Source organism: Betta splendens, chromosome 17, assembly GCF_900634795.4.
Source record: "Betta splendens chromosome 17, fBetSpl5.4, whole genome shotgun sequence".
Lineage (NCBI taxonomy): Eukaryota > Metazoa > Chordata > Actinopteri > Anabantiformes > Osphronemidae > Betta > Betta splendens.
The window spans coordinates 8177963-8204986 of NC_040897.2; the positions used below are offsets into that span (position 1 = coordinate 8177963).

The 27024-nt window shown below is 52.7% G+C and overlaps 1 protein-coding gene across 6 annotated transcripts; it reads left to right on the top strand.

Annotated features, from left to right (window-relative positions):
* Positions 1 to 46: 46 nt before the first annotated feature.
* LOC114844118 (myomegalin-like) lies at positions 47 to 26784 on the top strand. 6 transcript variants are annotated; one of them, XM_029131216.3, is made up of 48 exons: positions 47 to 243; positions 1513 to 1559; positions 1656 to 1723; positions 3511 to 3621; positions 5830 to 5906; positions 6439 to 6562; positions 6656 to 6813; positions 6898 to 7054; positions 7145 to 7198; positions 12374 to 12511; positions 12593 to 12712; positions 12800 to 12892; positions 13001 to 13225; positions 13317 to 13475; positions 13560 to 13661; positions 13964 to 14101; positions 14202 to 14381; positions 14524 to 14718; positions 14809 to 14988; positions 15058 to 15168; positions 15241 to 15306; positions 15393 to 15499; positions 15574 to 15716; positions 17652 to 17785; positions 17913 to 18073; positions 18148 to 18611; positions 18694 to 18810; positions 18897 to 19162; positions 19245 to 19447; positions 19567 to 19684; positions 19767 to 19881; positions 19971 to 20025; positions 20116 to 20357; positions 20435 to 20539; positions 20631 to 20792; positions 20993 to 21214; positions 21302 to 21433; positions 21550 to 21666; positions 21760 to 21949; positions 22021 to 22142; positions 22222 to 22458; positions 22542 to 22640; positions 22713 to 22927; positions 23006 to 23149; positions 23237 to 23375; positions 23459 to 23505; positions 23702 to 23756; positions 24300 to 26784. In XM_029131216.3, exons 1-48 carry the CDS (start codon positions 194 to 196, stop codon positions 24431 to 24433), a joined length of 6798 nt encoding a protein of 2265 aa, XP_028987049.1. In that variant the 5' UTR covers positions 47 to 193; the 3' UTR covers positions 24434 to 26784. The 6 variants fall into 6 exon arrangements, with proteins under 6 accessions (XP_028987049.1, XP_028987043.1, XP_028987045.1 ...); XM_029131210.3 differs by lacking the exons at positions 47 to 243; positions 1513 to 1559; positions 1656 to 1723; ... (4 more) ...; positions 6898 to 7054; positions 7145 to 7198 and adding an exon at positions 9496 to 11398 and having other exon boundaries at positions 15577 to 15716; XM_029131209.3 differs by lacking the exons at positions 47 to 243; positions 1513 to 1559; positions 1656 to 1723; ... (4 more) ...; positions 6898 to 7054; positions 7145 to 7198 and adding an exon at positions 9497 to 11398.
* The last annotated feature ends 240 nt before the right edge of the window (positions 26785 to 27024 follow it).

Consider the following 27024-nt stretch of genomic DNA (forward strand, 5'->3'; position numbering starts at 1 on the left):
ATAAAATCCCCCTCGTCTCCTCCGGTGGGGGCTCCTCTCTGTGGGATGGGGGCTCCTAGCATCCTCACACACCCCCGCCGAACCAAACCTGAGCCGTCGATCGCGTCGTGTGCGCTTGATTTTTCGGTGGAAACGAAATAATGGACGGGCCGACCACCGGCATGGATACCCACTGACCGAAGGAACAGCCTTTATGGATTGGAGCCCATTGTCGCCGGAGCAAATCTGGGGAGCATCTGAGAGGTGAGGCGGCTCGTGCGGTGCGCGAGGACACCGCAGCGCAACACCGACGCGCAGAATAACGAGGCGCATACCGTATAATGACGGTGCTTTGGGCAGCTTAAAGCAGCCATTTCTGCCGCAATGGTCTTATTCTGCTGTGTGTGATGTTCGGTCCTATTCTATATGTCATTTAGTGGCACACGCTCCGGTGTAAAGGCCGTTTTTCCCCGCACAGCAGCCATCTGCATGATTTATGAATCGGTGCATACGGCAAAGAAGACCTTGATATAAAACGTATGTTCTTGCGCTAACGTGCCGCATATTTGTATTATAGCCTTAAAAAAATAAAACATCTCCGGGTTCATCAGTGTAACAGCGCCTGCAGGAGGCTAATTTCGGCCTACCTCGCACAAAAGAACACATTGCGATGGAGTGACACATACTTAAAGCGCACAGCTGTGTATTTGGGCAAAGATAGTATTAGAGCATAGGCAGAGATAAATGTCTTTAAAGCTGATGTTCAATCATCAAAATCAGGATTATTATGTGTTATGAGTAATGTACAGTAGCTTGCATCAATTCAACCTCATATGAGTCAAACTCGTCCTGCCTGGTGCCATATGTAGGTTAGTGGATCATCAGATCCCTCCCACAGGCACTGCCGCCCCTCCACGGAGAGCTGAGGCTATAGGTGAACTATGTGGACGCTAGCGAGCCTTGCCCAGCACAGTAATGCAGCAGCACCGCTGTTCCTGTGAAGTTTGAAAGCTGTGGCATGCAGCAAATGTCTTTACGTCCTCTGACCCGGCAGCTGCACGAGGAAGCAGCAGTGGTGGAGAGCGCGCAGCACGTGGTGCAGGCAGAAAGTCAGTCCGCACAATGTATAGTTGTGCTTTTACTTTCGACTGCGTAACTTACTATATATAATTGATTGCATCTTAATGCAACAGCCATAAATATTTTTTTTCCAAAACATTGAGTGAATGTGTCATACTTGTGAGACATGTTAATTAACTGAAATCGACTGTGCCGCATGTCAGCTTAGTAACTTTTCAGTGGAATTGATGCAATAAAAGACAATAAAGCTAAACCTGGGCTCTGAATGTGAGCTGCGAATCTAATTCTCGGTGTGACGACGTATGATTTGGGTTTAGAGAATTTGAGAATGCAGCTTCTGAACTTTTCCAGTAAAGTAATATCTTACGAGCTAAGAAGTGATGTAAAGGTGATGATTTAGCAAAACTGTGTGTTGTCCCCACTAAAAATCCCTTTTTTATTTTTCTTGGGCAGTGCTGTAGAAGAAAACCCATCATCCAAGATCACAGGTCTCATGACAGGTACGTACTGTAGCTTTCATTAATAAGGCCAATCAAACTCTTAGAGGCACAGCAGTATTGTTTGAATGATGTTGTCGCGGCTTCTGTCCCGTCCAGATCAGTGCGGTGATGACACAGACAACTCTCCTCCTCTTCAGCTCCACACGCTCAAGCAGTTTGAACAGGTGAGCGCATGTCTGCGTTATCTGGAGGCAGGCGAACCCGAGCTCTGCAGCGCCACCGTGTGGATCTATGCCTTACTACAAGATATTAATGATTTGCTTTCCTTTAAATGCCCAGTGTTTCCTTTACTTTAAAATCTGCAATAGCCCAGTAACCCAATAAGAGCTTTGAGAGGGCACAGAAAAAAGGAACACCTGCAGAAGGAAAACCGCCTCTGGCTACAGCATGTCCCACTTTGTGCTGCTCATCAGTCTGTTGCACTATTATTGGGCCATTTTTTTAAAAAAGCATGGTGATGTAATGTATTTACATTAAATGTTACTTAGCTGAGGAACTATTGCAAATATTATCTAGAAACTCATTCTGCTTCTAGATGCTACTTCCTGTAGCCTTGTGCTGTGTTGCAGCATCCACGCAGACCAATTAAAAAAACAACACTATTTGCACCTCTCTAAACTTCTGAGTACTAAAGAATTAATTGATTGTCCAGTTATTCTGTCTGTTAAAACAGCCTGTCAGTGTCTGAGAAACAGCATCGGTTCACTTTTCTGGCATCCAGCTCTTGAACGAGTCACTTTTGCAGACAAAAATCCACACATGGATCGACACTAAAATGATTCATGCTCGATAATGAGCTGGAAAACGAGCGCGTTAACGGGGTGTGGCACGAGCACACGCTGTGGACATGATGTCATCCGCTTGGCATCTTTACTCTGAATTATTGAGGAGCTGGACGTAAGGTGACACCTCGAAGGGCTCGCACTCACCGATACATCTGGATCCTCACAGTGACAGACCCTGTGTGGGGTCTGCACAGACAATGAAATTAGCAGCATTAGCTTCTTTCTCTTGCTACACGGTCGGATACAGGTCATTCAGTGGGACGTGTCTCACAGACGTTCAGGAATCGACCGCTCAGCTCCCCTCCCTAATAATAGCACAGAGCCCCACAGCTCTGATTTCGTCCAGCGTTATTCCACCAGCCCCTCCGACTGTAACTCCTCATGTTAGATCAGCATGAGATGATTCGCATGACTAATCTGTCAAATACCAAAATAAATAATAGTCGCCTTGTCAGATCAGCTAGGATTAACACGAGGGCCGGCGTCAGCATACGTTCAGTTCTGTCTGCGTTTCTATCAACCCCCACATTCTAAAATACATCAAACAGGAAGTGAATGAATGGGTCGATTTGCTCACGTCTAACCCCCGTGTTCTGTCTCCACGTCCCTCCAACCAGCGCTGCTGTTTTACAAAGGGCTGAGATTTCCTGTCATATCACAAGTGTGTGTGAGCTCGGAGTCTTTACCCCCCCCCCCGCTCTGTCCCTCCCCCTTCCTCTCCACCACCACCCGTCTCCCCTGACAGTCTGGGATTCCAGGGATGTCTCCTCCTGTAAAATAAGCTCCCGCCTCGGGCCCCAACAGACCAGAACCTAGCATGGAGCTGACATGGCTGCATCTCTGACCGCCCGGGCTGCAGAGTAGCTCTCTGCACTGCAGTGGCCCTAGGACCTAGTGTGTGTGTGTGTGTGTTAGCCTGGTGTGTATGCTTGGACATGTTTTTCCAGCGTCCTGCTAGAGGCTCGGATGCCACCTTGTAGATAGGCCCAGTGTGATGCTCTGTTGGAGGACGGAGCATGACTAGCACTCACCGGCCTTGATCCGTCGCCGTCCCGTATCATGGAGAGGTCGAAGGCGTCCGTTGATTTCTGACCTCTCGGGGACGTGCCAAACCGCGTCGGCGCTCGCTGACGGCCATGTCTAACGGTTACCGTACGTTGTCACAGCACCTGAATGACCTGAAGAAGGAGAACTTCAGCCTCAAGCTGCGCATCTACTTCCTGGAGGAGAGGATACAGCAGAAGTATGAGGAGAGCAGTGAGGACGTCTACCGCTCGGTGAGTGCATTATTCAATCAAATATTTGTTCCTATAGCTGAAATATAAAGGCCAGAACATGACCCAGTGCTGTGCTCTGGGTCTTTAGCGTGACGCTGTTGGTGCATGTGGCTGCTGCCAGCTGTCAAGAGGAACCTCTGTTGTGCTGTGGGTTTTTTATGGCCTGTATTCATTCGTTCACATGCTGCTGGGTCCTAATTGTCTTATACTTGTCAATAATATCTGTGAGCAGACTGCAGGAAAGATTCTGTTAAAACCAAGAGAGCACTGTGTTAGACAAGTATTGCTTTTAATAATGTGCAGGAAAAAATAATTCATCTTGATACAAGCTAAAATCAAGAAATCCTATAAAGAATATGAATTCAAAAATTAGAGGCTAATTTAAATGCTAATTCTCTTTTCCAACTCACAATAAGGTTCTCAAATGGTGCCATTGTGCTTGAGTATGTACATTTTATTGAACGTTTGACTGATGAAAAAAACAAAACAATCAACCACTTTAAGCCGTGAGAAAATTAAGTCATTGTCTGAAAGCACAAGTTAAAAATCAATACTCAGTAGCTGGTTTGTTGGTTTGTTTGTGCTGATCTGCATCACGTCCAGCACTTAGACGCTGCTGTGGGGACGCTTTGGTCACTAAGCTTGTCCTTGGTTTTGGTGATTAGGTTATATGGATTAGGATATATGATCGGCTCCTCGATCCAGCTGGACGTGACCAGAGCATCATGTCGGTTATCCTCCACAATTACTGCATACCGGCCAAGACGGAGTTGATCCCACATCACCCTGAGGTCCAGCTGGAGGGTGGTAATAGAGTAAAGACCCGTGTGCTCATCCCGGGCACATAGTGATCTCTCCCTGAGCCTGGCAGCTTCTATTTATAGAGCCAGCTTGAGAACACTGATTTATTCATCACATGTGCCTGTGTGAGTGTCCACATGACGGGACTGGTAGACAACAACACGTGTAAAGTTGGTCCCTGCAGTGTGAGGTGCTGCACTGGCGCACGACGCGATGCCACATGCACGTGGGGGTCTTTATTAGTAACTAAAAGCGAGTGAGAATGGAGTCACAGAGTGAATATGCAGGCGATCACGTATGATGTAGGCATGTGCGACGGTCTCGTTGGCGTCTGTGCGTCCGCCGCCTGGTTATAAGGGGATCTGTTGCTGAGGGCCCGCAGGCCAGGAGGGGCCAGAATAGCAGGTGCACCCTGCTGGGCTTCTAAATAAAGAGCTGAGATGAGCAAATGTATCTCTTACTGTAAACCAAGTTGTTGACACACATGGGAAAACGTCTTAGTTGTGTTATAATTATGTGATCACTCGCCAGAACCGATGTGTCTAAAAAAAGTGCAATAGGCTCTTGTTTTGTTTATTATTATATTTTCTGATAATGTTGTTGGATAACAAAAAGAATAAACAAACCAAACAGCTCTCTATTGATTTAAGTGATAAGTGTAAGTGTAGTCTAATTACTGTTCAAAGTACAGTATCCGTAACAAAAACTGCTCCATAATTTCAACACGTGTTGACTGTCGACACTGTGTCGACAGTCAACACTTCTTCTAAATAATTTTTTTTTTAAAAAGCGGTGAAAGGGTGTAACTGAAAGAGAAAGTGGATCACAAGTCAAACGGCGATGAGACCAGTGGGAGTATTTATCTGGTCTGAGTCCAGCAGGTAAACAAGGAGCCCCCTCTCTCCCGTCTGACGTCGGAATGCGAGGAATGAGCTGCACATTCCTGCTGCCATAATCCTCTGCCTCCCTTCAGTCCAACGCAAAGACAGCCCCCTTGAACGTCCCCTGTCGACCCCTGCGCGTAAACAAACTGGGCAATTTAGCCTTTGGCCCAAGAGGCGAGTATCTGAGCTGCCCCGAAAGCTGCAGCTCTAAATATACCGGCCACGACAGCACGGTCAGGTGTTGTGTGCAGACGATGCAAAGCACCCGTCGGCCTTGACTCACGCAGCAGTGACAGAGGGTCGGGGTTCGATCAGATGGTGCAATGAGCCGGTGGCGTGAATCCAGCGAGGCCAATGTGCACCCAACATAAAATATAATATATTATTATTATTATTATTATTATATAATATAACACATACAATAGATACTGTGGTCAAATGTGTGCGTTCCATCATTGTGCTAGTGAGAAGGTGATGTGTGATGAACAGTTAAGCGGCTCACTGCTTTCCATGTGCTTCCCAGAACATCGAGCTGAAGGTGGAAGTAGAGAGCTTGAAGCAGGACCTTCAAGAGAAACAGCAGCTTCTGGACAAAGCCCTGTAAGTCCACAAACACCAACGCAAGCGGAGACCCGCCGCCGCGTGTTTAATGGAGCATTGTTTACAGTACGGTTGTGACAGCTTTTCAGCGTTTAGTGTCCACTCACTGACCTGCTGGAGGTCCGGTCCACCACCCGTCATGACACTTGTCCCAGCGCCGCTGCATCGCTGCAGACTGCGGTCATTTGAGCTGTCGCATGTGGCGGGCAGAGTTAAAAGCGAATGTATGGGGGCATTCTGGACGGGACCCCAGGCGACAGGGAGGCGTGGGCCATTCTGGGAGCAGGAATTCTGGGATGGGGTTGTTGAGTGGCGAAGCGAGGCGGACAGATGCTGTGAGCCACAAACTAACAACTGTGGAGAAGACGAAGAAACAGAACTACAGCTGATGTTAATCATAGACACCTCGCGGGCTCTTTACTGTTCCTCTGCTCTGAGTGGAGGGTATCCCATGACATGATGTTGTGTCTTGGCTCCATCATGTCCGCAGACTGTGCGAGCTGAGTGTGTTTGTGCTTCTCCTCCGCGGCAGCACGGCAGCAGAGAGCTTGACCAACAGCAATGAGGCCGAGCTGCAGAGGCGCTGCCGGGAGAGGCAGCAGGAAATCGACCACATGCAGCAAGTGCTCGAGACCAAGATCCAGCTCCTGCAGGAAGTGAGTCCTCCGCCGACGTGGGCTGCGTGTGAAGTGTCACATGGGTGCCGTAGCTCCGCAAACACAGTGCCCCTCTGTTTGTCTGCGCCGCAGGAGGCCCGGCTAGCACGCGGCGAGGCCGAGCGAATGGCCTCGCTGGCCGGGTCGCACTCCCACGCCTCGCTCCTCTCCCCGGACACCCCCATGGAGGACATGCCAGAGGAGGAGAGGCCCCCCCGCCTCCTGTCCCCATGCAACAGCGACAAAGACAGGTGCGGAACAACACTCCTTCACCATCAGCACCATAAAACAAGCCAAATGATATGATGATGATAATGAGCTGTGTCTGTGTATAGGGTCATAGAGGAGCTGACTACGGAGCTCCGCTCCAAGGAGGCCGTCATCGTGGAGCTGAGTGGAGACAAGAGCACCCTCACGCTCAGGGTGGAGGAGCTGGAGGGACAGGTGAAGGAGCTGTCGTCGTCCGTGCTGCAGAAGGACAAGGACGTGGAGGTACGGGCCGCTTCTCCCCGTGGGATTTCGCCGGCGTCCCTTTGTTGGCGGACGCGGGCGGGTTTAAATGGCGTCTCCTCTGTTGCACAGTTCTATCAGGAGGAGCTGGGGCGAGAGCGGCTGCGCATCGAGCAGGAGATGCAGGTGGGTGGAGCACCTAGTCAGACTCACTCTGCACCAACCGCACAGCAAACAGCTGAACTGAAGCGTTCTGACTTTGTGCAAAGATCCCAACAAGGATGGAGAATCCATTCATTAGCTTAACTTCATCCTGTTAAGGAGCGCAGCTGTCGGTGGACGACACCCTGGACGTAAACATACGCACACGCACACACATGCACACACGCACGCACGCACACACACACGCACGCACACACGCACGCACGCACGCACACACACACACACACACACACACACGCGATATGGATTATGCTGGTAAAATAAAAGCTTTGAAGACGTGGCTCAAGGACCGTGTGCATTAAACGTATTAAATGGATGGAGCTCAGTTCCAGTTCATCTTACAGAGGGTTTATTTCATCCCACAGAGGGACTGAATGTCATTACAACAACAGGCGTCAGCTGCACTCACATTTCTCTGATACATAACCTGAGAGGAATAGAATAGAATATTTGCCTTGTTGACTTAAAGTCTACAACACAGTATTTGTTGTTTTCTGCATGACTCTGTGTTTTAACTTGTAAATCAGTTGAAGGATGCAAATGCGATCACTTCTCAGATTTCACACTGACGGCGTATGATGGTTCGCTGTTTGGGCCGAGCGGTGCAGAATTAAATATCCACAGTGCAGAGACAAATTGACGGCGCTGGTAGAAACGGTGGTCCCACACAGATCGTGAGGTCGTGTCTGCAGACGTGCGTGTACACATTCCCACCAGGCGCCTTTTCTATCATGCGTGCGTGCGTGCGTGCGTGCTGGTTAGCAGCTCAGCGGCTCTTGTTTCAGTCGGGTCGTCGATAGGTCAGGTTGACCTTTAGTGCTCAGCACTGATATCAAGTGCTTTACTTTGGGACAGACACCCACCATAAGAGCTCTTAATTAGTTCCCCAGACAGCGCTGCCATTTAGATCTAATCTATATGTCTGGATAGAGAGAGAGGCTGGGAAAGAAACCTCACCCACAACAATCACTTGTACACTTTTATGTTTTGAAATTAGTTTGTATTAGGAATTTAAGACATCAATTCTGCAGCTGCACGGAGGAACAGAATCAGGCTAATCGACCTTCAAGTACCCCACAATCAAGGAGCCTGAAGCAGACACAGGCTCCGTCGCCTCTCGCACACATTAATGACGATGTGCAGACACAACCTCCTGAAGCCGCAGGATTTCCTAGAGGATGAAAGGATATTGGGGGTCGATCGGGGTTTTTACACGGCGCGTCTAATTGGAAGATACAGCGTGACAGCGTGACCATCGCGCCCTCGGGAAAATAAAATTGTTGGATTCACGCACGGGAATAGCCTAGTTATTTGGCCCTCACAATCAAACCGTTGTTGGAAGGTCTGCACCTCAGCAACATGGAGAGTAATATTCTACAGAACCCTGAAGAAAGCGTGCCACACGCCATCTGTTGACTCTGCGACTGGCTTCGTCTTCATCTTAACTCTGTGCAGCCTCTGTGTTGCGCTGTAACGTCAGGCATGTGACCTTGGATACGTGAATAGAACGCAAATTAAAGTTAACGATCTCATCGGCTGCTTACGCGGTTGCGAGCTGAACATATTGTAGCTACTGAATAAAGGTTATCTACATGTGGTGACTATGCAGCTGTTATACCGACACCAATGAAATATGTAACACTTGGTTGATTAATATGCCAGTTCCCTTATGATTAATGGTGGGAAAAGCCTATTAGATTCAGACAGTATCAAGCATGGTGGATTTTATTTTCTGCAAAACCCAAAACAGGATTCCTGTACTTACGATATAGATATTATAATGGGACAAAATGTTTGCTTGAAGAATAAATAGCCCTCATTTGCATATGTCGTTTAAGAGCAATGATTATTAGACATAGTAATATGCGATAATGCTGTAAACCTAAGCACATAGATCATATAGAGGAACTATAAAGCACTGGTGTGAGTTTAACGTCGCAGGGCGTCACTAATGTCGCCGTGCTACTGAGCATTTCACCTGTTCAGTCAGGCGAACGCAGCTTAGTAAAGCGGACCGCAGGAACCACGGGCTCCCAGGGGTCCGACGCCCGGTCGCCTCCTCTTTCATTGAAAACCGGCACGATATCTGGCGAGTTAGTATTAAATTGCGTGTTTTAAGACTGGAAATCGTGGCAGGAAAACGGGAGGTTGTTGCATATTCGGTCGCGAGCTTCGCCCGTGTGACTGCGCCGCATCGCAGCCCCCCCTCCGTTCTCCGAATGGTGCGCTCCGCCGCTGCAGGTCCGTCTCCGGCAGCCGCGGCGCTGTCTTCCCGGTGGAGCTCGGCGCGCGAGTCGCCCCGGTCCGCGCGCGCCGTCATTCGCGTCTCCGGCTGCCTCGTCACGGCTCCGTAGTGACCGCGACGTCCCTTCGGGCGCACACACACGCACAGCGGCGGCGGACCGTCCCGGAGCTACCGGCTCCGGCGCGCACGCGGGAGCCCAGCGGATTATGAGCGATCCGCGGTGGGGATGAACGCGTCGGCTCGCGTGTCGGCGACTGCCCGGTGACGGCACCGGGGTTCTGCGACACGGCGGTGACAATGCGAGGGCATCGCACCGTTAAATAGTGCGTGTCAATGACGGGAGTGTGGCAGTGTGCGCCATATGCACCTGCGCCTCCAGCTCAGGAGCAGCGATCCGGGCACGTGGACGTCTTTCAATCAACGAATCAACGAACGACTCTGCTTCTACCTGTTTTTCTGAGGAGAACCACGTGTTCAGCCATTTCCTACAAGACAGACTGGCCTCTCTGGTCATCGTGACTTTAAGCCGCTGTGCAGATTCACACCATTCTGGATGAAGGCTTTTATAAATGAGGTGTTCTGCCGCTCCCACTACTGCAGACGAGTCTAATACGCGCGGAATGCTCGACCTCAAGATGAAGGAGACGTGTCGCATCTGTGGACGGGAGCTCTGCGGCAACCAGAGGCGGTGGATCTTCCACCCGGCGGCCAAGCTCAACCTGCAGGTGCTGCTGTCGCACGCGCTGGGCCGGGAGGTGTCCCGCGACGGCGGCGGCGAGTTCGCCTGCTCCAAGTGCACCTTCATGCTGGACCGCATGTACCGCTTCGACACGGTCATCGCCCGCGTGGAGGCCCTGTCGGTCGCGCGGCTGCAGCGGCTGCTGCAGGAGAAGCACCGGCTCAGGCAGTGCGTCGGGGGCCTCTATCGCAGGACCAACTCGGAGGAGGGGCCGCTGGCCACCGGAGGGTCCGGGGACGGAATGGTGGACATCTCGGGGCTCACTCGCGCAAAGTACTGCGCCCTGCTTCAGGACGACCTGGTCTACTCTCCGTACGAGTCCTGGGCGGACGACGGCGCCGACTGCCCCCGTCACCGCCAGGCTCCGTGCGCCGCGGGTCCAGAGGCGGACGCGGCGGCGGCGGCGGCGGGGGGCTCGCAGCGCTGCGCGCCCAGCACTCCCAGGAGGTGCCGGGGGTGTTCCCACCTGCGAGTGGCGGACTCGGACTATGAGGCCGTGTGCAAGGTGCCCAGGAAGCTGGCCCGGAGCATCTCCTGCGGCCCCTCGACCAGGTATTCCGGTAGCGTGACTGGAGGAGCGGGTGGCGGAGAGGGAGACAGGAAGCACATCGAAGACTTAGAGGAACCCCCCTCCTCTCTGACCCTGGTCCCTGGTTCTCAGGACCCGTCGAGGGCGTCCGACAGCGATCGCACTCTGGCCGGACGAGCCAGCTCCAGCCCATCTGTCGCGTCCCTGGAGGCTGCCGACGTTTACATTCAGCCTGGGGCCATAACGCTGTGCTCCCCCAGGGAACCAATGGATGACCGGATATCTGACTCCCTCTCCGAGGAGCACATGGGGGCCCCGCGGTCCTCCCCTGAGCCCAGCGTGTCCCTGGCCCTGTGTTTATTGCAGAGCTGCTCTGTGTATCGACCGGTGCACAGCACCAAGGGGAGCAGGCTGCCGGTGCTCCGCAGACAGAGCGCCAGTAATGGAGGCCTGAGACTCGAATTCCCCGATCCCGTTTTGGGGATATCTTATGGATCTCCGGATGGACAAAGAGACAGACACACGCTGATGTCTGAGCTGGAGGCCCCCTCGATCCGGCTGGACGTTGAAGAGGAGGATCCGGACTTGGCCGATATGGACGATTTATTGGAGGACTTGTACAAGGAGTATCCTCCCCCACCTCCCCACCAGGTATACAACCTTAAGGAGGAGAGGTATCGCTTCATTTGTGGAGCAGCGCACTGTAAATGCATCTGCAGCACTTTTTCGTGAACCAGCCCGACAGGCTTTGATGTTTGATGTACAAACACCGCAGCCTGCCCACGAAATGATGTTCCCACCGCACGTTAGCTCAATTAGCCCCATAATCCCGCCGCCAGTCGCACAAATCCTGCTCTCAGCCTGTCCTGCAGCGTTGAAGTCGGGAGGATCTTGACTGCAGTAGTTTGTGTTTCCAGAGTACTTTACTGTGTGGGAATACACTGAAACAGCAGTCAGGTGGGGGTGAGCAGCACCAGAACATGGAGCGTTTTCAGTGAAAATGACCTTCCTCAATAAGAATATGATGTCGGAGCTGCTGTCTGAAGTATACAGTAGGTTGGATGTGAGGAGACATGAAGACAGTGGCTCCACTGCTGCCCTATTTTCATTCAGAGCCCTGGAGGCAAAGTGAGCCACACAATGTCAGACCACCGTCCCCCAACGCTGGCTGGCTAACACAATAACACAGTTAAGACCATGGGCGGGCACAAAATTACAAAAAGCACAAATGTAAAGAAAATATTTTAGCTGCACAGTCACTACAGTACATATGGACATTAATAAATGAATAGTCAGTTTATCAGGTATATTTTACCCTTACTTGGGAATATTCCAGTGCAGAAATAATGTGGAGCACACTCACTCGCGCTAACTCATGCATGAACTCCAGAGGCTCTCTCCTTGTCATAGCGTTTTAGCTTTGGACACACACGAGTGAACAGAGTCACTACATGTTACGCATGCACAGTGTTACACAACCGCTCTGCAGTTATGCATCCTCAGCTGTTGTGTTTATAATAATATCTTCCCTGTAAGTGATGCCGATGCTGCATTACTACACCAGTGAACCCCAGCTTTAGTTGTCATTGTTCAACACTCACCTCTGACCTGTTGTCTCCTTCGCAGAGTCTCGTTGAGGAGCAGCAGAGTCAACTGAACCAGTATGAGTGCGCGGCCGGCCAGTGCGTCAGCGAGCTGCAGAAGGCCCAGCTCCAGGTCCAGTCCCTGCAGGCCAAGATCCACGAGAGCGAGGCCAACAATATGGTGCGCCACCGTAAAAATGCCGTGTTTTTTTGTTGTTTACGGAGGCGACCGTCTGACCGCCGCGTGTTTCTGTGTGTGTAGAAGCTGCAGGAGAAGCTGCATGAGATGGAGTGTGAGCTGCGCTCGCTCCGCCACGCTGCTCAGAGCCAGGAGAGAACCATCCAGGGTCTGACTGAGTCCATCAGCACCAGAGACACTGAGGTGTGTGTTTGTCGTGAATAAATATACATATTCCGTTTGAAACGATAGATTTATCTACAAATCTGTCCATGTTGTTCCTGCTCAAAGGCCCAGGAGCTGTACCAGCTGATCGAGGGGCAAAACACCACTCTGTGTAAGCTGCGAGAAATGGCTCACCGCAACCAGCTGGCTCAAAGCAAGGTGACGTGTGACGCGCCTCCTGCATAATGCTGCCCGGGGCCATGCGCTTTGCATCCAGACTGATGATGTTGTCTGTCCCGTCTGGGCGCGTGGCAATTCCCCCTCCAGGCTCCAGAGGGGGCTAGTGAGTCGCTGTCGCTCGCCCAGCTGCAGGGGGAGCTCGTGGGGGTGCAGAGCTCTCTGTTCTCCCTTGGTCTGGAGCTAGAGGCCAGCCAGCGAAGTCTGAGGCAGAGCCAGAGGCAAGGGGACGATCTGACGCGGTTCAGGGACCGACTCAGCTCCGACCTGCAGGAGGCTCTGCAGCACAGGGAGGTGACTGAAAAACACAACCAGGTGAGGTGAACCGCGTGTGACTGCGAGCGAGCCGAGCCTGTACGCATGTTATTGATGCGTCGCGCCGATGGTCTCGTCTCTCTGGCCGCAGGACCTGCAGTGTTCCCTGCAGAAAACCCGCGCCGAGCTTCAGGCTAAAGAGTCGGCGCTGAAGGAGAGCGAGGCGGAGAAACGCACCGTCGTGCAGGAGAAGGACCGGTGCATCGCGCAGCTCAAACACTCTCTGCAGGACAAGGAGCAACAGCTGCAGGTACCGCCGAAAGCCCTTCAGTGCCACGTGAATACTGTACAACTGGGCCGCGCTCAAACCCGGATTTCTCATCTGCATCCGTAGGAGTACTCGGACATGCTGGAATCCGCAGGAAACTCCAAATCCAGGGACGCGCTGCTGCAGAAACTGAGGGAGCGCATTCAGGAACGAGACAGAGCTCTCGAGGTAGAACGCAAACGCACGCTCATCGTCCGCATGCTGAGGAACCGAAGTTCATGCATGGTTGTTCTTTACTGCGCCGCGCCTCATACTGTGTAGTTTATGGGACAGGCTTTGCACCAGAAAGGAGCTGAGTCAGCATTTCACAGCAGGGGAACATACAGAAGTGTTGCATAATCCCACATTTAACCGTAGGTCAGCAAAACATTTCACCACCGCTGGAGTAAAGCCTCTTGGGAGATATTAATAGAGACACTGCAAATGCTATGAACAGTATCATTAGTTTCCTCTCCCCTCGCTGCCTGCAGGCGTCCATTGACGACAAGTTCCACTGTCTGGAGGAGCGCGAGGGCCAGGTGAGGAGGCTGCAGCTGGCCCTCAGGGAGAAAGAGCGAGACCTGGAGAGGCTCCGCTGCATCCTGTCCAACAACGAGGAGACCATCACGGTGCGTGCATCACGTCCAGTCAACGCTGGGCGAGAGCGGCGTTTGACACACGGTCCGGTCAGGAATCCGTGAACGTGACGCATAGCTTTTATCTTTCAAGAGTTTGGACGCCCTGGTGCGAGGAAAGGAGCTGGAGCTGGAACAGGCGGCGGAGGCTTACAGGAACCTCCAGTGGCTGAAGCAGCAGAGCGAGGAGAAGGAGAAGAGCACGCTGAGGGAGAAGGACACCATCATCAAGCAGCTCCAGGCAGCTCTGCAGAGCCGCAGCCAGGAGACACAGGTAGCACACCCGCAGCCCTTCGGTGTGATTTGTCATTGTTGAGTGGGTGCAGTTCAAAGTGGGGAAATCCAGCCCAGGTAGACAAACCTGCGTTGCAGGCGCTGACTCAGCATTATCTGCCTGCCTGCGTGTGTGTGTGTAGGATCTGACAGCCGCCCTGGTTGCCAGAGTCCAGGCTGGTCCCGGCGAGGTCGTGGAGGAGCTGAAGGCCCGGCTGGCGCTGAAGGAGAAGCTCTTCCAGGAGCTGCTGTCGGACCGCAGCCGCCAGTCGAGCGAACACCAGGCGCAGGCCCAGGATCTGCTCAACACCCTGAGCTGCAAAGACCAGTACCTTCAGGTACAGTTAGGCACCAGCAGTGCTGGGAAACGCCCCAGAGCGAGTGAGCACAGCCAGTAGACGGGCTTCTCGTTGCCCTCTTCCTCCCAGGACCACTCCTACAGGCTGTCCCTGGTGATCAGCGAGCGGACGAGCCAGCTGCAGGAGCTGCGCAGGCAGCTGTCGCTGAAGGAGCAGGAGCTGTGCGAAGCCAAGTGGGAGCACGAGAAGACGACGGGAGGAGACGCCGAGCACCTGCGGAGCGTGCTCCGAGAGAAGGACGTCATCAAGGTATGCTTTGACGCGCTGGCGTGGTTGCGTCCCGTTCACCTGATCCTCACCGTCCACCTTATCCATCAGGAGCTGATGCCGGGCCCGGAGGAGGCAAAGGGTCCGTCCTCTGGAGACGCGGAGGTGAAGGCGCTCAGGGATGAGCTGCAGCTGGCACTGAAAAAGGAGAGGGAGGCGCAGGTATTTGTCATGAAAATAGAATTTGTACTGTTAAAGTGTCGAATGCCGTATCGTTCTGTCCTCTCCCGGCAGAAGGAGCTCTCTGCTCTGCATCTGTCTTTGGCCCAACAGCAGGATGAAGGAGATGCTGATCACCAGGTAGGAGCTTCCAGCGGATCAGACATCAGGAGTATTTACTGCTCAGGTGTTCTGCGTCTAATGTACGTCTCGTTTCTCTGAGCTAGTGTGCGTTGGAGCAGCTTGTGTCCGAGTACAACAAGCTGAACGACGCTCTGAGGGCCGAGAAGCGATTGTACCAAAACCTCACACGCATTCACAGCTCGAGTGCCGGGTAAGGACGCCGCTCCCGGGTCTCACGGCGGAGTGTCTGTCACGTGTTCACGTCTCCTGTTCTCCACCTCGCAGCAGCTCGGAGAAAACCCTGGCTCTGCATACCGAGCTGGATTCCGTGCAGGCGCTACGCGGACAGCTGGAGGAGGTTCTAGCCAGGACCCGTGCCGCGGCCCTGGCGCTTGACCGGGCTGCTAAAAGGCAGCCTGACATTGGAGGTGGGAACGGGCAGGGTCCAGCCTCCAGGGCTGCTGGGGTCACGGGCACTAATGCTCCCTGATGTTGCGCTTGACCACATTTCTGTGTCGCTACTGCTCTTTATGTGAGACGAAGCTGTCTGTAGACGCCAATAAAACCCAGTCCGCCCAAGTCATGTGACACGACCTCATCCTAAGTCTGCAGGCAGCTTTGTCAGACAGCACAAACACTAGGAGCCTGATCATATTAACCTGAATGGTCTGAAGTGGCAACGTGCAACTCACTTTTATTTATGACTATATTCAGTGAGTGTGGTGTGAATATGTTTTTTTTATAATTTATGCAAACTGCCTGTGTATTGCTTGCTGTATTGTGGTTTCTGTGTACTGTCCCTCAGCGGTGTCGCTCTTCCAGCCTTACCGTCACAGTGGAGTCCCGTCTTGTGGAGAAGCTCGAGCTCATGCCTTACAGTGACGCGTCTCGCCATCCATCATTGTGTTGTATGTCGTGTTCGTGAACCGTGTGCCCATGAAACAGATTAGACATGAAGTAGCGTCCCCTGGGTTCATCCTGACCTGGGGCCGATCTTAGTCTTGTGCCGAGAGCCTGCTCTGCTGTAGTCACAGTTTAGCTTTTTACACGTGCATGAAACGTAAGGCGCCGCTCGCTCCAACGCAACATTATGGTAAGTTTGTGTAACCCCAGGAAAACTTAATAGAAAGCAGAATCACGAGATGTGGATGCCAGAAATAAAACCTGATCACTAAAAAATCTCTCTAGAATACGTAACCTTGGGATCTGTTCCCTCATCTCTCGTCGAGCCTCAAAAGTGCAGTCCTTGTCAAATCTTTTTGTATCATAATTGCAACAGAAATAAAGATGTGCTGGATTTTTGTCAAAGGCACTTCTGTTATGGATTTCTCTTCATTGTGTTGAATTTGGAATTCCTTTAAATAATGTCCCAAATCTGAAATTCCCCACTTGTTCCTGTAAATACTCCTCCTTCCTCCTTCCATTAGAGAGCACACAGTATTTACATATTATCCTCAGCCTCCTCTATGCCCCCTCCCTACAATTGTTTTCCCAACCATTTAAATGCATTCACACACTCCCACAATAAGCTGTAATGGACTTTCTGTCCAAATCAGTGTCCCCACTCCTTCGTGCATGAGATGGTGTCGTGGTTTTCGTTTTCGTGCATGGTTGTTCTTCTGTAACACTCACACGTAGCTGCATGTTCATTCGGATGACTCTCTGACTCCACGCTCCCATTATGACAGTGACAATGACCCGTGTGACAGTGTGTAAACAGGGCCGTGCATTCAGCCCGTTCATCGTACAGAGCACAATGTTCCGTCGGCAGCAGCTGCATGCGTTTCCTGCTCTGTCACCGGCGGCAGAGAGTATTGAACCAGCAGCCTTGTGACTTCAGATATTCTAGGTTTAGATGTTAGTATTTCCTGCTTATAAAGAGACACAATCACAAACTTTGAAGACACACGCACACATTGTCCTGTATCGTTAGTTCCTGTTATGTAAAACAGTTTTTCCTTTAAAACTCCTGCCGGTGGCGTTCCAGTGAAGCTGTAGTTCCTGGCAGCAAACCAGCATCTATTTATGTGTTCTTTATGAGTGTGTGTAACAAAAGCCACACATCTCAATGTCTCACTTCCAACTGCAACACAATCACAAACTGTGAAGACAGACGCACACACACTTGTGGGCTGTGCTGCCTCGAGTGTGTTTTTGGCTGAATAGCGTTGTATGACATAACATTTCCCTCAAGTCCCATGACTTCCAAAGTGGTGATTCAGTGGACTGAGGGTTGTGGAAAGCACTGGGTAAAGAGCAAACACTGGAGCAGAGGAGACATTTAACTGAGGGGAAAAACGAAGGATTCTGATTCTCGGCAAATTTAGTGTTGTACTTACAGTATATGTTTGCTCTGTGTCCAGAGCTCAGCACGGAGGAAGAGGAGGAGGAGGAGGAGGAGGAGGAGGAGGAAGAAGATGGCAGCAGTGATGAGTTCACAGACAGCATTGAGGACGACGATGCTAAAGTGACAACGAGAAGTTTGACTTTTAATCCGGTAAAATATTGTTAATGTTGTACTGTTTAACCTATTGAATCACTTGTGATCACAGATTCACGAGTCTAAGACCATAGCGCTTGTACAGCCACACACTCAGGTGATTCTGCTTACTTCTTCTGTGAAGGCTCCTCATGCTGTGAATGTGAGTGGAGACCTGGTGGGAGACGCGGCCCAGAGAAACGACGTACAGCAGCTGGAGGAGGCAAGAAAGGCCCTCGAAGTCCAGCTTGAGGAAATAAAGTTACAGCTGGAGAGGGATGGGTTCACGTCTGTGGCTCAGATGAGGTGAGCCTTCGTCTCAGACGGCCCCATTGTGTTAATGTCTGTCCGGCTTCATCCTTCTGTCCGTCTCCCGTTAGGGGTGCACTGCAAAGACTGCAGCAGGAAAACCAGGCTCTGAAAGGAATCCAAGGGCAAGCTGGCGTCCTGGGCCTGAGGGCAAACACACAGAAACCCCACAGGAGCCCACAGCAGGAAGAGATAGAAGAGGAGGATGAGGAGGAAGAGGCGCGATCTCCAGTGCCGATGGGGAAGCGAGGTCCTCCGTGCGCCGGCGTGGAAGAGGAGCGAGGGAAGCGCCACTGCGCGCGGCCGTGCTCTCTGGACCTGCGGACGTCCCACCAGCCCGCCGCGCCAGCCCGCCCGGAGGCGGCGCCCGCCGGCGCCGGCTCCGACGCCTCCTGGCGTCCGGCGGAGGAGGGGCTCCGGGAGCAGGCGGCCCGTCTGCGCTGCGACAACAGGGAGCTGCGCGAGCGGCTGATGGTGTCGGAGGCCACGGTTCAGGCTCAGGCCGAGCAGCTGAAGGACTACAGAGACTTACTCAGTGGGTCATTCTAGCATGTTATTAGATTCTTATCGAAAGTAACATACTCACACCAGATACTTACCTTATCACGTCTCTGTAGCGGAGACGTCTGTCCAGCAGGCCAGTAAGCAGGTGCAGGTGGACCTCCAGGATCTGGGCTATGAGACCTGTGGCCGCAGCGAGAACGAAGCCGAGAGAGAAGACGCCAGCAGCCCAGGTGACGCCGGACCAGATGACGTGATGTTCATTCGGATCTAATGTTATTGTCTCGTACTCGCTCTAACGCCCCCCCCCCCCCCTCAGAGTTCGATGACCTGGAGATGTGCACGGCCCTGTCCACGCAGCCGCACTACGAGGGCGCGGCCGGTGGCTGGTCCCCCGGCGGCGGCGGCGCCGACGGAGGCGCCTCGGGGCCCGAGGCGGAGCCGGTGTCTCTGCGGCGCCTGGTCCAGGACCTGCGCTCGCAGCTGAGCCGCTGCCACAAGGTGATCCGCGGGCTGCAGCTGCGGGTGCGCTCGCTGTCCGCCACCAGCGACTACGCCTCCAGTCTGGAGCGCACCCCCCGAAAGGTACCGGAGCATCAGCCCCGCTGCTCCATGGGACTCTCACCTTATATTAAAAGGCCGATTCATTTCTATCTCGCCCCTCCAGGTGAACTGGGCGTTCGAGCGGTCGCCGGCCCCGAGCGGCGCGGAGGACGACGAGGGCTGGGTGTCTGACACGCAGGGGTCCAAACCCAGCCGGGAGCTGCAGGAACTGGTGGAACGCGTCGCATCACTGGAGGCGCAGCTGAAGAGCCCCAGAGTGGAGGGAAAAGGCAAAGCGGAGGAGGAGAAATGTGCCACGTGGCCCGGGTGGGTGGCGTAAGGCCGTTTAAAGGCTAGCTGCCCCAAAGCCATCGTTGCGTGAGTCGTATGAGTCGAGGCTCCCGGCTCTGACTCACGCGTCGCCCTGTGTTTTCCTCCGTTTCCAGGAAGTACAACTCCTTGATTCAGGCACAGGCCCGGGAGCTGTCCCACCTGAGGCAGAGGATGAGGGAGGGGCAGGGAGTGTGTCACATCCTCACCCAGCACCTGGGCGACACCACCAAGGTGACCCGGCTCGTTCACCTGTCTCTCCTGACCACGTTCCTCCGTTGAGCGGCGCCAAGTGACACCTCTCGGCCTCTTTCAGGTGTTTGAGGAGCTGCTGCGGGCGAATGATGTGGATTACTACATGGGCCAGAGCTTCAGGGAGCAGCTGGCACAGAGCAGCGCCCTCGCACATAGAGTGGCCACAAAGATCAGTGGTAAGAAGCCTCTCCCCGCGTCCTCTAATAGCGCGAAAGCACAGTTTCACGAGATTTTCTCCGCTTTACTGTCGCTTTGCTTTGCGCAGGCGATCGCCCCGAGAGCCCCGATGACAAAATGGCTGATAACTTCCTCGCCCTCCGGTGAGTCGGCTCCGTCTGCGCGGCGCTCGGCATCGCCAGCGATCGCGGTTTCCTTTCGATGAATGACTCTGACGAGCTCCCGTCTCGCAGGCTGACCAAGGAGCTGCAGCACAAGGACAAAATCATCGAGTCGCTCCACACCGAGCTGCAGCAGCGTCCCGACACCCCGTCCAGCCTCCACGCCCTCTCCGAGAGCACCGACCCGTCGGACCGGACCTCGCTGGTGTCCGACGAGTACCGGCCCAACGAGGACCTGGAGATGTGCTCCGATTTAGACGCCAGAGAGTATGACGACGAGGTCCGGCTGAGGCAGAACCAGTCAGAACCAGACGGTATGGATGAAGCCCGGTTCTTCTTCTCCCTTCCTGTGCCTGTTTCTATCCGTTCACCTTCCATTCCGCCCTTCCAGTCCGTCCATCCTTCCCTCCTCCCCATGGTCTCCTCAAGTCTTCCAGCAGCTGTCCCAGCATGCTTTGCTCAGCCCCCGTGGCTCTGGCCGCGCAGGCCTCTAGAGGTATGGGACACAGCCAATGGCAATGACTTGAACAGTACCCAAACCTCAGGTACTCCTGACCTGTCGCTTCCTTCCTGTCATTCTCCTCCAGCTCTTGTCAGTGAGCCCGTTTCCTCTCACCTCTCTGTCCCCTCTGGCCCTGATGTCTGGGGTAAGGAAGTCGCTTCTGACCCCCGGCCCAGGGCCCTGTCTGTGATCGCTGTTCGCCCAGAGCTGGACGCGCTGCACAAACAGATGAATGAGCTGAACGGGGGTGAGGGGAAGGGAGAGTGCGTGCCATTATTTCAAAACAGGCTTAACTTTCACAATCTCGGCTATGTGCAATCACCATGTCGCTTCCTTAGTCTCCTCCGATCCTCTGAGCGCTCCTACATCACGTATCTCTCTCTCTCTGTCTCTGTCTCTGTCTCTGTCTCTCTCTCTCTCTCTCTCTCTCTCTCTCTCTCTCGACAGGCTTTGCAGTGCCTCGCGACAACCCTCTGTTCTCTCTATCACCCGGTGCCCACGACCAGCACGACCTCTCCGGCAGCTACAGCCAGCTCTCACACCATGCCTTTCAACAGTACCAGCTGGGCGGCGCCCCTGACGGCCGCTCGCTGTGGGAGACAGAGACCCTGATTCAGCCAGGAGGCTTCTTAGGAGCCTCTGGGCTCCCGGCAGGAAGCAGCCATGCAGGTGGGACTGAGCTCCATTGTTGTTCACACTGCATCATGCCACTCAACATGAAGTTCACCTGAACAGAACGCTCTGTGTCATTTCTAGGGGTGCATTTGATAGAAGAGCACCTGCAGGAAGTGAGATGTCTTCGTCAGCGTCTGGAAGAGTCCATCAGGACCAATGAGAGGCTCCGACAGCAGCTGGAAGAGAGACTGGCCACCACTGGACGCGATGGAGGTACTGTGGAACACACACACACACACACACACACACACACACACACACACACACACACACACACCTATAAAGGCTAAACCGCTGTCTCTCTAAAACCTCCTCTTTTTTTCCTCCAGGTGCTCCTACTAACATCTACATTCAGGGACTGGACACAGTCACGCAACTGTCCAACGAGATCAGAGTCCTGAAGGAAGAAAACCTGGGTCTGCAGTCCCGCCTGCAGGCCAGCACGGGTGAGCCATGAGAAAGCTAACAGGCGCACAAACGCGGGGGGTTTGATGTGAGGGGACATTTACACAAACCCAATTCGCGCTCCGTTCCCGCAGACACGCGTGAAGAGGTGGTGCAGCTGCGCGAGGCGGTGCTCGCGGCTCGGGCTCGGCTGAAGCAGGCGGAGCTGGAGGCCGAGCAGTGGAGGGAGGAGCTGAGGCGCCTTCAGGCCCACAGTCAGGAGCAGGGGCAGCAGATCCACACGCTGAGGCAGGAGCGTCAGGCCACTCAGGAGACGGGCAACAGGTCTGAGAGCACGCACGCCTGCGTCCCGGCCTCTGTGCGCTGAGTTTATAATGGTGTTTGTGCACCGGCAGGCTCCAGCATGAGGCGTCTCTGCTGCAGCAGCAGCTGCGCGAGAGCCGGGAGCTCATCCACTCGCTGCAGAGTGAACTCCAAGTGTACGATCGCGTGTGTTCGACCGCGAAGGTCAACAAAGGTCAGACGAGGTCATACTTTCAGTTTGAAGCCTTTGCGAACGCCCCAGCCTCATCAGCAGCCGTGCGTCTTGTCTCCAGGCTACATGTGTGAGCTCCCGGGTCTGCCGGTGGAGCTGGGGCAGCTCCTGGGGGAGGTGAGGAGTCTGCGGGCCCAGCTGCAGAACAGCGTCCACGAGAGCAGCGCCCTCAAACAGCTGGAGCTCCACAAGCAACTGGAGCAGAAGCTGGGCGCCGGCTCCCCCCGCACGCCCTCGCTGTCGGCGCTCACCGCCAGCCCGCAGAGGGAGAGCTTCTACAGGCGCCAGCTGCTGCACGGTGAGCGGGCGCCGCCGCCGGGCCGGGCCGGGCCGGGCCGGGCCGGCGCCGGGCCTAAACCTGTGTGTCTGTGTGTTCCGTAGACCCGGCTCCCTCTCCGCCGGTCAGAGACATCGGCCTGTTCAACTGTGGATCCCCCGGTCCTCCATACTCGGACCTGGACGAGCACAGCCCGGCGAACGGTGGGACCGCAACGCGCAGTCTGTGCAGTAGTTGGCCACAGCGCGCTCATCCCAGCTCCTTTCTCCCCTCAGACCTGCTGGACCCTCACTCCGAACTGGAGGGCGAGGCCCCCGACGGGTCGTTCGCCAACCGGAACGGGCGCCACGCCGTCGGCCACGTGGACGACTTCAGCGCCCTGCAGCAGCAGGTCCTGGAGGGGCGGAGCCTCGTCCAGCACATGGAGGCGAGCCTCCAGGCCGGCCTCGCTCCCCCGCTGCTGGACAGCGGCGGGAAACAGAGCGAAGTGGTGAGACAGACACAGTCGAGGACACACGTTTTGCAAAGCGATCACACGGAGGACTAAAAAAAGCAGTGTTGTGTGCAGGTCCTGGACTATGGATGTGTCATGAGTCTGTTGTCCAGCACCAAGACTCTGAGGCAGATCCTGGAGGAGGCGACGTCTCTGCTGAAGATGTTCTGGAGAGCAGCGCTGCCCAGCACCGACCCCTCCATCCAGAACCTTAGGAAGGTCGGACAACCATGCTGACATTTCACAACAGTTACTGGGCCGGTTAACAGTGAACGATGGTGTGACGCTGTCACTGTCCGTGTGCAGGAGCAGTGCATGCAGGAGGAGATCCTGTCCCTGAAGCTGCGTGTGTCCGAGCAGGAGGAGGTTCTCAAGGGAACCGTTCAAAGACTGAGGAGCACCAGCCGCACCAAGGAGAGCATGGAGCACTTCATAGTCAACCAGCGTAAGACCCCGCTCCTTACGTCCTGGAAGTCAAGCTGCCGCTGGCTGCTGTGGCCTTTTATTAACCATACTGTGGGTTTGCAGTGTCCAGGACTCGCGACGTGCTGAAGAAAGCCAGGACAAATTTAGAGGTGAGACGCTTAATACATCCCCACATACTGTTACTGTATCCGTGGACATGCTCCATAGGTTACAACAGTATTACTGCGTATGTCACGTTGTGTCTACCATCCTGAACTTTAATGTGAATTCTCCACTGTTGGCTTTTCTGAGTCCGTTCCTCCGCTCTGCGTTTGTCTCTCCTCTCTTTTCCCTCGTGATCCCCAGAAGAACGAGCTGAGACTCTCCTCTCTAACCTCCTCCTCTTCCTCCCCCCACGCTGGTAATTGTCAATCATCGTCGGCCTTGGAGGGTAGACGTTGTCCCAGATGCTCTGTTTGGCAGCCTGGACTGGTTTTACTGGTTGGTCTGGGGCAGCGTCTACCTCTGTGTGGGTTTGCTCTTTTTCAACATCACAGCTTTATCATCCTGCCTGGCAGCGGCTCCACTCGCTAACGTTCAGCACTTTCACATTTCTGCTTTATGCTAACGTGTACACCCACATACTCTATGCTGTATGAGCGTTTACACCTTAATCGACAGCTGTGAAAAAGATTCGACTGCAGCCTGTAGTGTGTGTGTGTGTGTGTGTGTGTGTGTGTGTGTTCTGAGTATCACCACTGCCTGTTCTCTAAAAACTCATTTTCAGCTCTTCATCTGCAACCACTTGTCTTTTGGTTTGAATTTACACAGAAACTAAGAAATCGTTTCGGTCACATATGTGTATTCACTTAATTTGACTCCGGAAATGTCCCAATATGTCAAACTATTCATGTAACAACTGATCCTAACCTAAAACCATTTCTTCTTCTGTCTCTTAATTCAGCCGAGGACCCTGGAGCTGCTGCCAGAGCGCCGCCTGCTGATCGCGGTTTCCTGAGGAGCAGCGGTGCTTTCAGCGGCGCTGCGGTCAGTCAGCGCCCAGCTGCGAGGAAGCGCAGCAGCCAATGCCTACTCTAGCCTTGAAAAAGGAGCCAGCCTCGACCTCTACCACCGCTGACCTCTGTACACCCACACAGCCAGCCCTCACATAACCTCGCTGCAGCTCACCCGGCCCCAACCCCAGTAACCTCCTCCTTGAACCCATCCAAACTCCAGATTTATCGCTTCCCACCAGCCGACCCACACCCAAGACGTCTTTTGAGTGACACAGTCAGCAGTTTGCCTTGTTGTGTGTGACAGAAGAAGGTTATAGAAATGTGACTCTGATGGTTTCAGTGATGTGTGTCCTACTGATGAAGCTGAGGTTGAAGATGCTCTCAGACACAGAGCTCAGTCCAGTCGGTGTAGGTTCATTCTAACAGGAATTAACGCTCCATAAAGAATGTACCTTATATGAATATATATGGCTTTAGTTCTGGGTCTAAGGGCACCAGACAGAACCAGGCAGTCTGTGGACAGAACATATGTTCATGCATGTTTAAAAATGGCCTGTGAGAGGAATTCTGCACACACACACACATTCATCTTTACATGTGTGTGATTAAACATAGCTCGCTCAAAAACAAGATGCCACCGAATCGCAGTCTCCCTCCAGTTTATGCCGCGTGGCACTTAACGAGGGTTTCCTTTTTGCAAAATCAATGCAACAAACCACTATGGACTAAGCTAAGGAGGCAGGTTATGTGAAGCCATTAGCCAAGGGAATTATTATACCAAGTAGAATCAAAGTCAAAGTCAGGTTCCATTTTAGTCTCAAGCCTCCAATTGTAAGACTAAAAAAACATTAAAATATGTCTAGGTCAGTTAAATGATTAGGCCCATTTGTCTTGAGCTGGTTGTGAATCAGAGTATGTGAAAGCAGAGGTGAGGTGCTGATGGAACAGGCTAAACGCGTATTCAAGCTCCTCCGTAGGAGTCTCATACGAGCATGTGCAATAACGGTGTTTCTTGAATGAACGTAATGAACATGCTGCACTAGCTTATTATTACGATACGTTTCTTTTGCTTATCACTGTATTATTAGCCACACTCATAATAACCTAAGGACACTGTAAGTGTTAGGATTTCTTTCTTCTCGAGTGTTGATGCATGAACGATAAAACCGAAGCTATGAAACAGGCCGACGCTTGCCAAAGTTTGATCTCTGAACTCCTTCCTCCGGTTTGACTTGCCTTATCCATGTGAATGACAGAGCCAGGTCTGCCTACAGGGTCAGCAGGGGGTCTCCATTTGAAGGCTCCCTAGAACCCTCTCGAACAGAGACGTGATTATTAGACAGCTGCTTCAAGTTGTCTGGAATTGGAAACAAGCTCCTTCATTGGACCAAAACTAGACAAAGTGGATTTATTCTACCCGGCCCTGTGTGTTATTACTCTCGGTTCGGGCCATCTTAGCATTCCCATGGCAATGGCAATATAGATTAGCAAACTTTGGCAGGCTACTGGTGGGATCATTAAGCTGTAACGCTCAAATTTATCAACATCACAGATGGTTTGACGTGTTTTCTTGCTGTACATTTGCCATTTGATGCTGTAAATAACCCGCTTGGCCTGAATGAACTTCACTTTTGTGTGAGTGTGTGTGAGTGTGAGTGTGTGACACTACATCCAACATTTGCTTTTTGCAAAGTTGATAATCTGGGTAGCTGTGCAATAGCTTTAAATATTTTCTTTTGGCGTTAAACTGAATTGTATCATGAGAATGTCTGCTGCAGTCACTTACTACAATGTGTTTTTTTGTGCAGTGATCAGTTAGTCACATAGAACCACAAGCTATGCCTTCCTTATATTTAAGACTCCGATATCATCCAACTATAACAGAGCTCTAGTCAATGTTGCTTCGCTTGCCTTTGAAATTAGCGCGAGAACCTTCTCCGTTGCTCTCAGTGGTAGAAATGGCCTTGAACTAGTGTTTCTACAACTTACATCTGCCAAATTAGGTTTTGTTTGCGCTGAGATCTTCCAAAAATAAAAAGATGCCAAGTAATTAATCATAGGCAAAAAGGAAATCCTTAGCTTTTGAGAGTTAAAGGTAATTGTTTAAAAAAAAACAGTGACGACATAGGTTGTGAAACACTGGCTCCTCAAAGCACCTTGTTAGAGCGTAAACAAAGCCTTACTACTTATTAAGAAGGAAATAAAATGGCAGTTTAAACTATGTATTGCTGATCTTGGGTTGCGTGTGTATATAATGCTACTGTATTGGACTGGTGCAGCTTCATGTGGTTGGAAAGCAGCTTTGTTTCTGCGTTTGCGCTCAATGAACTAGAAAGCCGACACAGGACTCGTATAGATCCCGTGTCTGATGATAAGTTAAGTGTGTTATTAATGAAAGATTTCAGGAACGGATGAATAAAAGACTCACCAAGAGCCTGTGTCTCTGATTTCCCGTTTCATTATTACATTTAGTTTGTGCTGCTGGCAGGTCGTGCGTTACTTCAACAAAGCGTAACATGACACACACCCACACCCAGCAGCGGTGTCAGGATACAGATACACCTTGTGTTACCGTTCAGCCAAGGTCAGGAGCAAAAACAAGACTACACATTTTAGCTGGTCTGATGTTGCTTTGAAAAGCTGTTTACAAAGTCCATTGCTCAACGTGTGATG

Coding starts and splice junctions, on each gene's coding strand:
- LOC114844118 (XM_029131209.3), top strand. CDS start 10,049: ATGAGGTGTTCTGCCGCTCCCACTACTGCAGACGAGTCTAATACGCGC. Junction 14,102..14,201: donor ACAACGAGGAGACCATCACG/GTGCGTGCATCA, acceptor TTATCTTTCAAG/AGTTTGGACGCCCTGGTGCG. Junction 18,612..18,693: donor GGACTACAGAGACTTACTCA/GTGGGTCATTCT, acceptor ACGTCTCTGTAG/CGGAGACGTCTGTCCAGCAG.